The sequence below is a fragment of the Asterias rubens genome, chromosome 20, assembly GCF_902459465.1.
Source record: "Asterias rubens chromosome 20, eAstRub1.3, whole genome shotgun sequence".
NCBI classification, from domain to species: Eukaryota; Metazoa; Echinodermata; class Asteroidea; order Forcipulatida; family Asteriidae; genus Asterias; species Asterias rubens.
Window position 1 is genome coordinate 4,759,414 of NC_047081.1, and position 12,551 is coordinate 4,771,964.

The 12,551-nt window shown below is 39.5% G+C and overlaps 1 protein-coding gene across 3 annotated transcripts in view; it reads left to right on the forward strand.

Annotated features, from left to right (window-relative positions):
- LOC117303749 (protein NDNF-like) overlaps nt 1-11,755 on the forward strand; it is a 43,255-nt gene extending 31,500 nt beyond the window's left edge. For 2 of the 3 annotated variants that reach the window (XM_033788072.1, XM_033788071.1), the window contains 3 exons: nt 4,886-5,135; nt 8,558-8,676; nt 10,197-11,755. In XM_033788072.1, the coding sequence (XP_033643963.1) occupies nt 4,894-5,135; nt 8,558-8,676; nt 10,197-11,569 (1,734 nt within the window). In that variant the 5' untranslated portion in view covers nt 4,886-4,893 and the 3' untranslated portion in view covers nt 11,570-11,755. Of the gene's footprint in view, nt 1-1,477; nt 2,072-4,885; nt 5,136-8,557; nt 8,677-10,196 lie in introns of those variants that run through there. The other variant, XM_033788073.1, reaches the window with a different exon arrangement.
- The last annotated feature ends 796 nt before the right edge of the window (nt 11,756-12,551 follow it).

Consider the following 12,551-nt stretch of genomic DNA (forward strand, 5'->3'; position numbering starts at 1 on the left):
AAACATTAAGTCATTCAACATGATCAACTGATCAAGACTTTATAATTTTCCCCACCGCCAAAAATATTACCATCAATTTTCTTTCTCAGACGAAGCAATAACGAGCGGAATGTGTGTCTGGCTTATTCGAGAGACCGTGCTATTCAGTAGGGAAGCTTAAATCATCATTTGTCTTCATCTTCTCGTTTCCACTCCAGGGAGTGGAAATTTATTCTCTAAAGTTATTGGAAATATTAAGGAAAGGAAGGACACTCTGTAACTCTAGAACTTCAAGACCTTTTTTATAGTGCCCAATAAAGTGGGCAATTGTAAATTACAAGTGGTTTTAATAACGACGCTGCGACGGTTTGCTATCATATTACCCAATGCGTCTAATGTATAAAAAAAAAAAAAAACTCTATCAACTCGGCAACGGCTGAGGCCTGTTCAAATAAACTACTGGGATTGTCTTTGAAAAAATCCGAAATTATATATTAGAGAATTCCATAGGAATGCCTTGGTACACATTCAAATGGTATTGATTGATGTATTTTTGTTTCTGTAAAACTAGTGGTTTTATAGTGACCAAAATCGATTAGAGAATGATTGTATACTTGGAAGAAACCAATCAGCATCACAACATGATCAAAACAAATAGACTTTTAAAAAGTCCTTAATTACATGCTGATTAATAGTTTCTCATGAGGTTTTTGCTAAAGAAAAGGGAAGTAATTTGATTTGACCTTTATTATAGGCCTATCTGTTTCAATTTGCCATTGCGAAATAATGAACATGTTGTCTTCAGGTGTCATAGACCTATTAGACTAACCAATATTCGCGTGCTCGAGGTTAAACATGAAGACTGCCAGAAAGTTCTGGTGCGAGCCACACCGGCTGGTTGTGGGCGTCGGTCACCCATCGCTGCCGGTGTTTGTCCGCGGGGAGGCTCCTAGTTCCAGGCGACTTACTGACGGTAAGACCCGACCTGCTCAGGATCCTTGTCTTCCCGCATGATTCAAGCATTCAATCACGCTTCGGTGGACGATATGAAATTGAAATAGATGAACTTGATTTTAGTAACGGATGATACGTCTAAATGAAATAATTGTTCTCTTTATTTACGTTGATTTAGAATGATCGCATAGCCTCATCTGCTATAATGTATCTTATAGTACAGTCTTGGGGCATATTAAAGCCTTACTCCTGTCAACATTTTTAGGTCATTGTATTTTTATTTCCTACAATGTGTTTTAGCGTGTGTCGTAGTATTTGACGAACTTCAGTCATATAGATGTCTAGCTGTGTTGCTGCCAACTGCACACATGGGCAACCAGCAGGAGACGTCAGTTCTAGTTAGAACTCTTCGTTTAGCGGACGACGTTTAGCGGACTTCTCGCCTACCATGCGTCCCGTAGCCGGCGTGTCTACTCCGGGCATCCGCTCCAGTGCCTGATGCCCTCCGTACAACCAGATTTAACTATTTCATCGTAAAGAAAACTTTTGAGTTTCTCCTGCTTGCCAGCTTTGTAGTCGTCGTTGAGACTCGCCCGGATGTTCCGGGACGGGATACCGTGCTGGTTTGATCTCCGGAAGTTGAGTTGAGTTAAGAACCTGCGTGCCCATACAACCAGCAACGTGTCATCCAGCCTCAACTAGCGAGAGACCAGTGTAAATAGCCATCGGCTTACACCAGGGCATGTCATTCGGGGGTGCGAGAAGCTTCCATCAAGAACTTATCCAGCCGCATACTTGTTGGTTTTAACCATCATCTTTATCATAAAGAAAATTTGACCGGGATTATCAGCTGTGTAAATCCAACGTGTACGTCAACTGCTACTGATGCTGTAGAGCATCATTGTAGGTTGCTCTTCATCATCACTGGTCACCGAGGCCAACGCAACGCACACCAAGCCAGTTGCTAACTAACTTGTGCAATAAACCATTGAGTCACGTCCGTAAAGAAGTCTCACAGAGCACTTTTGGCCTCCCTGAGTCTAGGTTGGATGATCCCATAGTACCTTGTGTCATAAAGCAATAACTGCTCCAGCAGTCTAGACAGTGTCAGCCGTGGAAATAAAACGTTCTTCAAAAAGTAAGTTGAAACTGAATAATTGTATATTTCTAAAAAATCAAGTTCTATGCTTGAAAACCCGATTGCGCTTTACGTGTCAGTGTGTTAATTCTAAAGATGATTGGAGGAGATTGTACATAATAGGCAAGTACAAGGAAATGTGGCTCATTGTGTTAGTTGTGAATTGCCAGGGATGAATTGGTGATTGTAAGATTACTTAATTGCTGTGGAAAAGCTTGATATTGGTTAGCAGCCTCCTCAAAATGTTCAATCGCGAATATGCCAGGTATGTCATTATCAAGGATAACACTTAATGTGAGTTTGGACAATTAGACATGAAGAAGCATCATTGTGAACTCTAAACATGTAAGAATCCCATCGTGATTGTAGCTGCTCATGAATCGAGGAAAAATGTTACAGTTAGTTGTACAATACCTATAAATACGTTGTGTACCCAATATGTTGAAGATAATATCTGACTTAGTATACCAAGTAATTAGTTCACATCTCACTGGTAATCGAATATTCGTAATACAAAAGCCGGGTTCAGCGTTTCAGTTAATGAAGCATCAATGTTGTGTTAATAAATCACCGGGAAAATAGTCCGAGAAAAATTTATGAATGAAGTGTTGATGTGTTAAGGTCACACACTTATTAACGTTATAGTTTTGGTTATTAGGTAAATCAAGCCTATCAGAAGTATCACTTTCTGACAAAAATCCAAAGTACTAAACTACAAGGGAACCTGACTGATAAAGATTGGGTTTGAACAAAGATACATTTACTGGAGCGGGACTTCAACCAACGAACTACGGGATTAACGTTACCGCGGCGCTCTACCAAGTGAGCTAGCCAACCCTTTCTGAAATCTTGCCATTCACCAGGTTTGCATATAGAATTCCTTTCTCCATTACACTATCATAAGACACATAAGTATACGAATAACTACTTGTATACTAATACAAATTTGGTATGATATTTGTGTAAGCTTTTTTTTTTCCATTAATAACATAAATGTTGAAGAAGATGTTAGTTTTCTGAAGCAGTGTTGTAAAAGTTGAATGCATATCGCGGTCAGCGAGTCAGATTCAAGATGTGGTGTTAGAGAGAGTCATATGAGGGCTGGTTCACATCCCGGTCGTTACACTGTGCTTTTGAGGAACTCATCTGTAATTGGTTCTCTTCACCTGGGAGTGAATGTGTATTTACGAAGTTGGAGATTGTTTATGTGAAATTCAGTGTGTCCTTCTCTTATAAGGGTAATTTTAACTGCCGGTGGTGCATACTCCTAAGGAGTTGAGATGGAATATGCGTATAGTGTACAACGAACACGGGGCAATAATATTAACCACTTGCTTCGAGGGGATTGGCTTGAAAAGCGCCTTTACAAGGTGTCTCAAAAAACCTATACACTTTTGAAATGACTGCCGAATAGCTGGGGGAAGAAGTTTATATGTATGGATAGCTCGAAATTCGGATATATTATGGGCTCATGACACCAAAAAGTCCGAAAATAGTTTATGATTGGGTGAGCACTGCTCACTTTTGTAAAGGGTATATGAAAATAAGGTTGCGCAGTAATTAGCCTTCCAATTACTTTGGAGCTTACAAATTCACTCCAAGATGTCGGCTACTTATTCTTCAGGGAGCGGTGCTCACACAAGCATGAATTGTTTTAAGACTTGTTGGTGTCATATTAAAGTTGAATCCATAAGCTATCCGTACATCTAGACCCTCTCCCCCAGAATCATATATTTTTTATTCGGCAGCCATTCCAAAGTGTATATTTTTTTTAGGTACACGGTTAGCGAATAAGGGCCTGGTTATCAATATTTAACCCATTAAATTGTTGTAATTGTTGTCATGGAAGTGTCGTGGCCGAGTGGATAAGAGCACCGAACTCTGAGGGCAGAGATGGTTCTGGTTTAGCCGAGTAGCGCATATATTGCGCACAGGCTGTATACTCCCCAGGGAGCTGAGATGGTGTGAGGAATGATTTAAGGCCCAGTGACCAGTGGTAATAATGTCGGAAGCGCTTTGAGACACCCCTCTGGCGTGAAAAGCGCTATATAAAAACGGTCTATTATTATTATTATTATTATTATTATTATTATTATTATTATTATTATTATTATTATTATTATTATTATTATTATTATTATTATTATTATTATTATTATTATTATTAATTGTTCATTTAATATTGGGGACAAACGAAATTGTCTTATTTCTTTGCTTCAAAAGTAATGAATACTATAGAACATGGCGTACTTGCTGTCGTTGAATCGAAAAATTACGCGATTTGGCGTGTGTATGTATGATGTATTTTGATTGTTAGAGAATTCAATCGGGCTAAGATTATCTGTTCCTTTGAAATTATTGTAAAAGCTCCCAGAGTAACATGACAATACGTATCCTGTTATGCTTGCTAGTAATCAAGTATAATGGGCATCTTACATCTCACTATCTGTATTATCAGGCTCGTGTTTCCAATCTACGTGTTAATGCAACGTGAATGTCAAGGAGACTAATCTGGCTACCATTTACCACAATCATTACGTTATTAGAAACTGACACTGGGTTCCAGACATGCTTAGAAAACACCATTAAACTGCACCTTAAGCTATATTACTATTAGGCGATTTCAGATTTTCCGTACCAGCAAAAAGGGAAACTATTTATGCGGTTGAAGTGTTTAAGTATCTGACATTCTGGCAAATGTCATTATTGTTACATCTCGTTGCACGTTTTTGAGTTGAGGTGGAATTTTGATGCATTTTTATGTATGGTGGTAGTTGACTCATTTTCATATTTTCTTTTCCTTTTTGGCCATAGGTCTGGACATGAGCATGTATACAACGACGGATAACCGCCTTGGACCCTTCACAGTCATGCATTCGCTGAGTATGGTGTTCATTTTACTGCTGGTCGCCTTCTCCAGGCTGGCAATGAGCCAACCATTTCCATCTCGCGACGAGGAATTATTCATCCATCAAATGTCAAACCCAGAGTCAGTTGCGGACACGAAGCTGCTTCCAGATGGAGCTGAGACAAAAGACTACGTTTTTCAAGACTCACGTAAATTGTAAGTATGTTTGTAATGGCGTCTGTTTTAAAGCAGTGGTCTTTTTGTGTCAGCGTTCAGTAAGTTTGCAACTTGTGTAAGCTATCGCACACGATTTCTGAACCGCGTTTGATTAATACATGAGTTGACTTCCCTTTCAAGATTTGCAAATTTGCTCTCAACCCCTTTTTGTGTTTTCTGTTTTCTGGGTCTACAATGGGTCATCATTTCTTCTTTGTTTTAACATCATACTCTATGGTTTTAGCAAGCTGACCTTTCAGTCAAATCCCCACCCTATACAAATAGTGCTTTCACTGGAGCTACAGGTAAAACAAATATTTTAAATCGGGCAGCTTATTCTTTGACATTCGAAAAATGCAGAAATCCCCCCATGGGACCAATGAAAATATTATCTCTAACCTCGCCTTGACCCTTAGTGTTACCCGGTCCTGGGTGATGTGACCCCCATCAGCAACCGCTACCCTTGCCGTGTCTGCACAGTGTGTGTAATAGACTCGGTCTCACTGCTAAGTCTGTTCAAACTTGGCACCAACTAAGAATGATTTAAAGGCATAAAAGCATAAAACCTTTCTTGGTGACGAGTAATGGGAAGAGGTTGATGGTATAAAACAATGTGAGAAACGGCTCCGTCTGAAGTGCCACAGTTTTCGAGAATTTTGATTTCGAGACCTCAAGTCTAGAACTTGAGGTCTCGAAATCAACCATCCAAACGCACACAACTTCGTGTGACAAGGGTGTTTTTTTCTTTCATTATTATCTCGCAACTTCGATGACCGATTGAGCTCAAATTTTCACATGTTAGTTATTTTATGCATATGTTGAGATACACCAACTATGAAGACTAGTCTTTGACAATTACAAATAGTGTCCACTGCCTTTAAAATGAAGAGGTGTAGGTGCAATGATTAGTGTTTTTAACACCTCAATAATATTCAATCAGAGCATGATCAAAGATACGTTGATCTCCACATATCCGTTTGTCTCTCGACCTACTTACAGTGACTGGTACAAGTCCTGCTAAGGATGTTGTGATTGAATAATTACTATAATTTGCTTATTCGTCAGTTCCTAAAACCATCTTGTTAAACACCTAAACAACGTTAACACAACGTGTTAAGATCGCACGTTTATTAGTGCGGGTGAAAGTTTTCTCGCGTTCCCGTGGGAAATAAAGGTGTGAAATCCGTTTGTTTTGATCGTCAAATTGACCGGATTCCCGGAAGCCTGAAGCCAGGTTAAACAGTACGATGTATATAGCCATGGTGCAGCCACAGAGGGATGTTCCTTCCTCCACGGTTGTTCCATGATCAACGTGGGAAAAAGTTGATCAGCTTTTTGCGGTTTGTTTTGTGTTCTTCATTCAACACCTTTAATGTTGGGACGCACCTATGAAATTGTTTTGTTGTTGTTGCATACACAAAATCGTTGGCAAGCTAACTTGGATTTCCAATCCAACTTGATCACCCAGACCGCCAGACAGACCATTGAGCAAGGACAAGACCTTATAGTCCTATGCTCAGACATTGTAGAATTGGTTTAAAGGCCCTGGACACTGTTGGTAACTACTCAAAATAATTGTTAGCATGAAAGTTTACTTGGCAACGTGCAATGGCAAACTGTTGATAGTATACAACATTGTGAGAAAAGGCTCCCTCTGAAGTATCGTAGTTTTTGAGAAAGAATTAGTTTTTCACTAAAATATACCTCGCTGAGGTCTCGGACTCATTGCATCTAAAAGCACACAACTTGTGCGAAAAGGGTGTTTATTCTGCCGTTAAGCTCGTAACTTCGACGACCAATTGAGTTCAAACTTTCACAGGTTTGTTATTTTATGCACATGTTGAGATACACTAATTGAGAATACTGGTCTTTGACAATTACTAATGGTGTCCACTGCTCTTAACATCGTCGGTACGGTGAACTTGAAAGCAATGCCAAACCATGGGAAAATGGCACTGTGCAAATAAACTGTTTACCGCTTGGGCGTGAAGTTGATGATCAATCATGGCGTCCTGCCAGAAAGCCTGAAACCTGCAAAGAGAAACATCAAGCTTTAACACCAGGGATCTGCTTGTAATCATTTTATTCATGTCTGATCCAGTAATCCAACAGAATTTACAGAAACATGCATTTGGATTCGGATGGGTTGGGTTGGTAATTAATTTATTATAGAAATTAAGGACCGTTTAGTTGGTGTGGTTAGGTGCATTCACTTATAACCAAGCTACTTTAGTTTCCGTAAAAAGGAAGGTTTGATTTCAAGAAGATTGTGATCATATCAATTCTCATGAACTTAATTGTATCTGGTGAAATGGACAGCTACCATAACAAGTCTCGGATACAGTCATAATTCGTCTTCAAACTGTTCTTTCTGTATTTGTTCATTAATAAGCGTGTGTTCTGACTCTGTTTGGTTTTTGTCATAATACGAACACTTCCCCTACATCTGAAACAGTTATATCAGATATTAAAATATTGGACATGTTCCAATATTTTTCTATATACAATTAACTTGTAAGCGCTTAAAGGCACTAGACAATATTGGTAATTACTGAAAATAATTGTCAACATCAAAACTGATTTGGTAACGAATAAGTAATGGAGAGCTGTTGATAGTATTTATTGTGAGAAACGCCCCCCTCTGAAGAACACATATATTTTAGAAAGAGGTCAATTTTATTTGATATGTTTTGTTTGCTTTTTAAATGTTCTGTTACTTTATATATAAATTAAAAGTAACATGTGATTTTATTTTATTAAAGATATTTATTGCCGAAAGTCTCAAGCGGTTATGTCCTCGCCTAGGGCGAACAATCCATACTTGGAATACACAATCTGAGAAACGTTTCATACAGAAATGGTTCTCAAATTCAAATTTGTTTTGAATCCCTCACTCTCTAAAAGTAAAACCACATTCCTTTGTAGGGAATGTTATTCAAAAGTTTGTTTGTTTGTTTGTTTGTTTGTTTGTTTGTTTGTTTGTTGTTCGTGTGAATGATCTTCACACATCAAGGGAACTCGGTAAACTCCCAAAAAGGGTTATAAACACCAAGCTGGCAACAACCAATCTCTCTCATACAAACATTGGTTTAACGTCTATGACTATAAATTACACAAATCAAGAAATTTTGATTCAGTAACCAATTTATTCCTCCATGCTATAGACGACAATATTTATTCTAGTCATTGTGATATCAGTGGTTATCATGGGGGATTTGAACCCACAACCTTGTGATTGCAAGTCATGCAATCTAGCCACTTGACCACGGTGACATTATCAACAGAAACCACATTATACAGCTACATTGTTTCTTACCAAGTGTGTTTTGTTTGATCGTTATTTTTTTGAGTAATACCAAAGGTACGAACACCGGGTTAAGACTCTGATATTGATGTTGTGATGTGATTTGTTCTTGCAACAGTTTTTACTTCCTAGTAGAAGAAGACAGCGCCCCTGTAGCGATAACAGTCACACCTTGTGCAGCTGAACTGCAGTGGACTTTGTCTCTCATGGATTTACCTGAAGATGGAAGCGGATCAAGTATGTAGATTACTCTAATCAAATTCATGTCAAGTTTTGCTGTAAACTGTCTAAGGTTTTGATTTAACTCACTTTTTTGTGTAAATTATTATTATTATTATGGTTTATTAAAAAAAACTGCTCATTGCAGCCTACTTGCTGAATTACAAAACAGTATACATTAAAATGAAAACGAAAAAAAACCCGCATATAATTAAAGGCAGTGGACACAATTGGTAATTACTCAAAATAATTATTGACATAAAACCTTACTTGATGTATAGTTTTAGAGAAAGACATAATTTTCCGGCAATTTGATTTCGAGACCTCAGATTTAGAACTTGAGGTCTCGAAATCAACCTCTAAACGCACACAACTTCGTGTGACAAGGGTGTTTTTTCTTTCATTATTATCTCGCTAGTTTGATGACCGATTGAGCTCAAATTTTCACAGGTTTGTTATTTTATGCTTATGTTGAGATACACCAGCTGTGAAGGCTAGTCTTTGATAATTACCAATAGTGTCTTCTGCCTTTAAGCAGAGAGGCAACTTTCAAATTAACGTTACCCATCTCCGCCCCCTCCCACCACAACTCACTCAAGAGGGTTTAAACGTAAATTTCGACACTTAAATCAATACAATTTAAACGAAACATTACTACAGAGGGATTCAAACATTTAACCTCTGGATAAACATACCAGTGTGTCTTCTTGCCGTCTTATTTGTAATCATAGCATTACAATACAATGGGAAGCGGCAGCAGAGAGATAACCTCAACAAGATGAAACTTTTTATTTCAAGTATCGAGTAATAAATTACGAGGGAAACCCACTGTTTGACTTTTATACAGAAAATTTTAAGCGAGATCAATACATGTCAATTTAAAGGCACTGGACACTATTGGTAATTACTTAAAAATATTTGTTATCATACAAAAATAACTTGGTAACGAGCAATGGAGGGCTGTTGATATAAAACAAAACAAAACAAAATAATTGTGAGAAGCGGCTCCCTCTGAAGTAAAGTAGTTTTTGAGAAAGAGGTACATTTCCTACCCGATATGTTAAAAGACTTCAGACCTGAAGCTCTTTTTGTCATTTTATTTTTGTATGTTTATTGGGATACAGCAAGTGAGAATACTGGTCTTTGACAATAACCAAAGGTGTCCAGTGCCTTTATTTAAGAGCCAACCACCCCTTTGTCCTAAAGAAAACAACAACTTGAAGTAATGTTGGTCTTCTCATCAACTGTTCAGTTTCATCCTCTACTTCCCCATCTTTTGTATGTTCTTGTTGTCGTTTGTAGTCGTTTTCGTTCATTATCTCTGTGCTATCGATATTCCCCATGTTAATTTGTGTGGGTTTTACTTCGTTCTCATTACTTGCTGTTGCCGTCGTTCTTGTTCTTATACTCCCAGTCTTATTCTTGCCTATTACTGCGTAACAGGTTAGCACGATCGGTGTGCAAATACGAACATTATAACAATGTGATCTCTTATTACATCAATGGTTCATTAATTGAACGTGTTTTTTTTTCTACAGGTGACGATCAATTGAGTGAACAGCGCCCTCGCCGACATCCAAACGCAAAGGTTGGTACTGTGGTGAAGACCTACACTGGGTATGACGTCAGCACATACGTCACCTACAACTCTCCAGCTGGAATTTACACCCTGGAGATCCACAGTTTAGAGAAGAGCACGAGTGTGCAAATCTATGCCACCACGACCCCGGATTCAGACCACTTGTACCCAGAGTTGCCCACCGACCCACGGCTTGACATCACTTCATTTAGGAAGAATAAGGTGTCATTAGCTTGGAAACCAAGCCCCTCTGACGTGATCTATCGAGAGCCCATCGTGTATTGTGTTGCACTCAATCCAAGGCGTAATTACCATACATGGTGCAGTGTGCAATCATGTTTGTATGGGGATGCTCCTCCAGCTCGTCCTCCCAATACAGGATTTGGCTTCGAGAACGAGAAAACCAAGAGAGATGAATATCGCCGAGATCGTAAACGAGATAAAGGAGGTCGGGATAGAGACAATGGGGAGGAAGATGATATCATTGTGGAATGTGTAGGAAAGAAGACACTGCACACATTCACCAACTTGGAACCGGCTCAGCGCTATTACTTTGACCTTTTCGCGGTAGACGAGACCAATAACAGGAGTATTGCTTATACAGGGACCTCCATCATTACAAGACCAGGGCCAGCCACAAGAAAGTACATTGCCCTCAAGGATGGTAACCTACGGACATCGTCAGTTCGTCGGTCGTCTCCTGTTAAAACATTCAACTTTAGTGTCGGTGAGACGGTCAAGGACGTCCTGGTCACCGTCCAACCCTGCACTGAATCCATCACGGCTGAGTTGTGGCGAGATGGAACCAAAATAAGAAGTTCTAACATCCGAGATCTGAAAGATTTCCGCGTACGTGAAGTAACGGGCGACATACAGGTCAAAGTGAAGAGTTTGCGCAGAGGGTCTACGCACTTCAGAATCTTCGCCACGACGAGACCAAACAAATACCCGTTTCCCCAATTGCCTGTTGACAAACGGATAAAAGTCTTTGAAAATCTGCGACAGTGTGATTCCATCACTCTGGCTTGGCTTAGCACGAAAGAGGTATCGCAGTACTGCCTGTACAAACGCGAAGATAGGCAGAAGAAGCGATCTAAGAAGAGTAATCGTGAGGGAAATACGCAGTGCCACGAACCAGACATGAGAAAGAGAACTGAAAAGGTGATTTGCCGACCTGTTAGTGGACCTGATACAGAGAGGGATGTACTCACGGAAACGGTTACCGGGCTAACACCGGGTACCACGTACGTCTTCGATGTTTATGTCAGCAGTTTTGGAAAGCAAACGCTGGCCTATAGGAGTGCCAGGGTTACAACGAAGAAGGTATGCTGATTCTTGATAGAGTCTGCCTCAATAAGACAGTTATTAAGTGAACTGTGTAATGTTGCCGTGGAAACGATGCAGATCCCTCCCCGAAGTACTTATCAAGTTAATGACGCAGACTCTTCGTGAGATTTTGTACGCCGAAGAGACCCGGTGAGACTATGAATACTTGTTTCAAGTATAAGAAACTGAGGGTGAAAAGTCATCCCAAACACGTATATTTCAAAAGAGGGCGCCCTTACAGTTGACCAGGATCTACTGTCATGATAGGGAAGCGGTTTGTTTGGTGAACGAGTGTTTGATTTTTTCTCTTTCGAAAGATTTCACATTGGATAAAATGAACACAGGAAAAAGACAATGACTTTGGCCGAGAGGCTGCATATAAACCGTAAAGCAGTATTCTTACAACGTTGTATGAGAAAAGTATTGGGAAAGGACCGCAGAATGTGAACATTTGTAATTTATGATATTGTATATTATAAAGAATCATTCGTCGCTTCTTGTTCTTGAGTCGGTGTATATATTGTTTTATGAAAAGGACTAGTCAAGATTCGATGTTTTAGCGGAAAAGCAGATGTGGATAAAATGGAAGTCGAGTATGTGAAAGCTATAACCACTGCCGTAGTTACCACAACTGTACATGCTATATAAAGTAATGGTGACTTCATTGTATCTCACTACAGCCATAATAGTATTGGTGGTATACAATACTGTTCATGAGTATCCTATTCTATAAAATGTGCCTAGTTTATGTGCCCATTGACTTGTATGGTTAGGAATTTAGAAAGCCTAAATAGACAACCAAGGTCATGACGAAAAGTCAACACAATCACTGGACAGCGAAGAGTGTTACGTCATAGACCGATACATAGGGTGCGTTCGATTAGCTTCCCATGGCGGACCCCGGTCTGCCCCCGGTACGTTCAAATAGCTTCGACGTCATTCCAGGGGCTCACCCGGGCTACAGTGCCCTGCTCGTGGAACGGGTCAC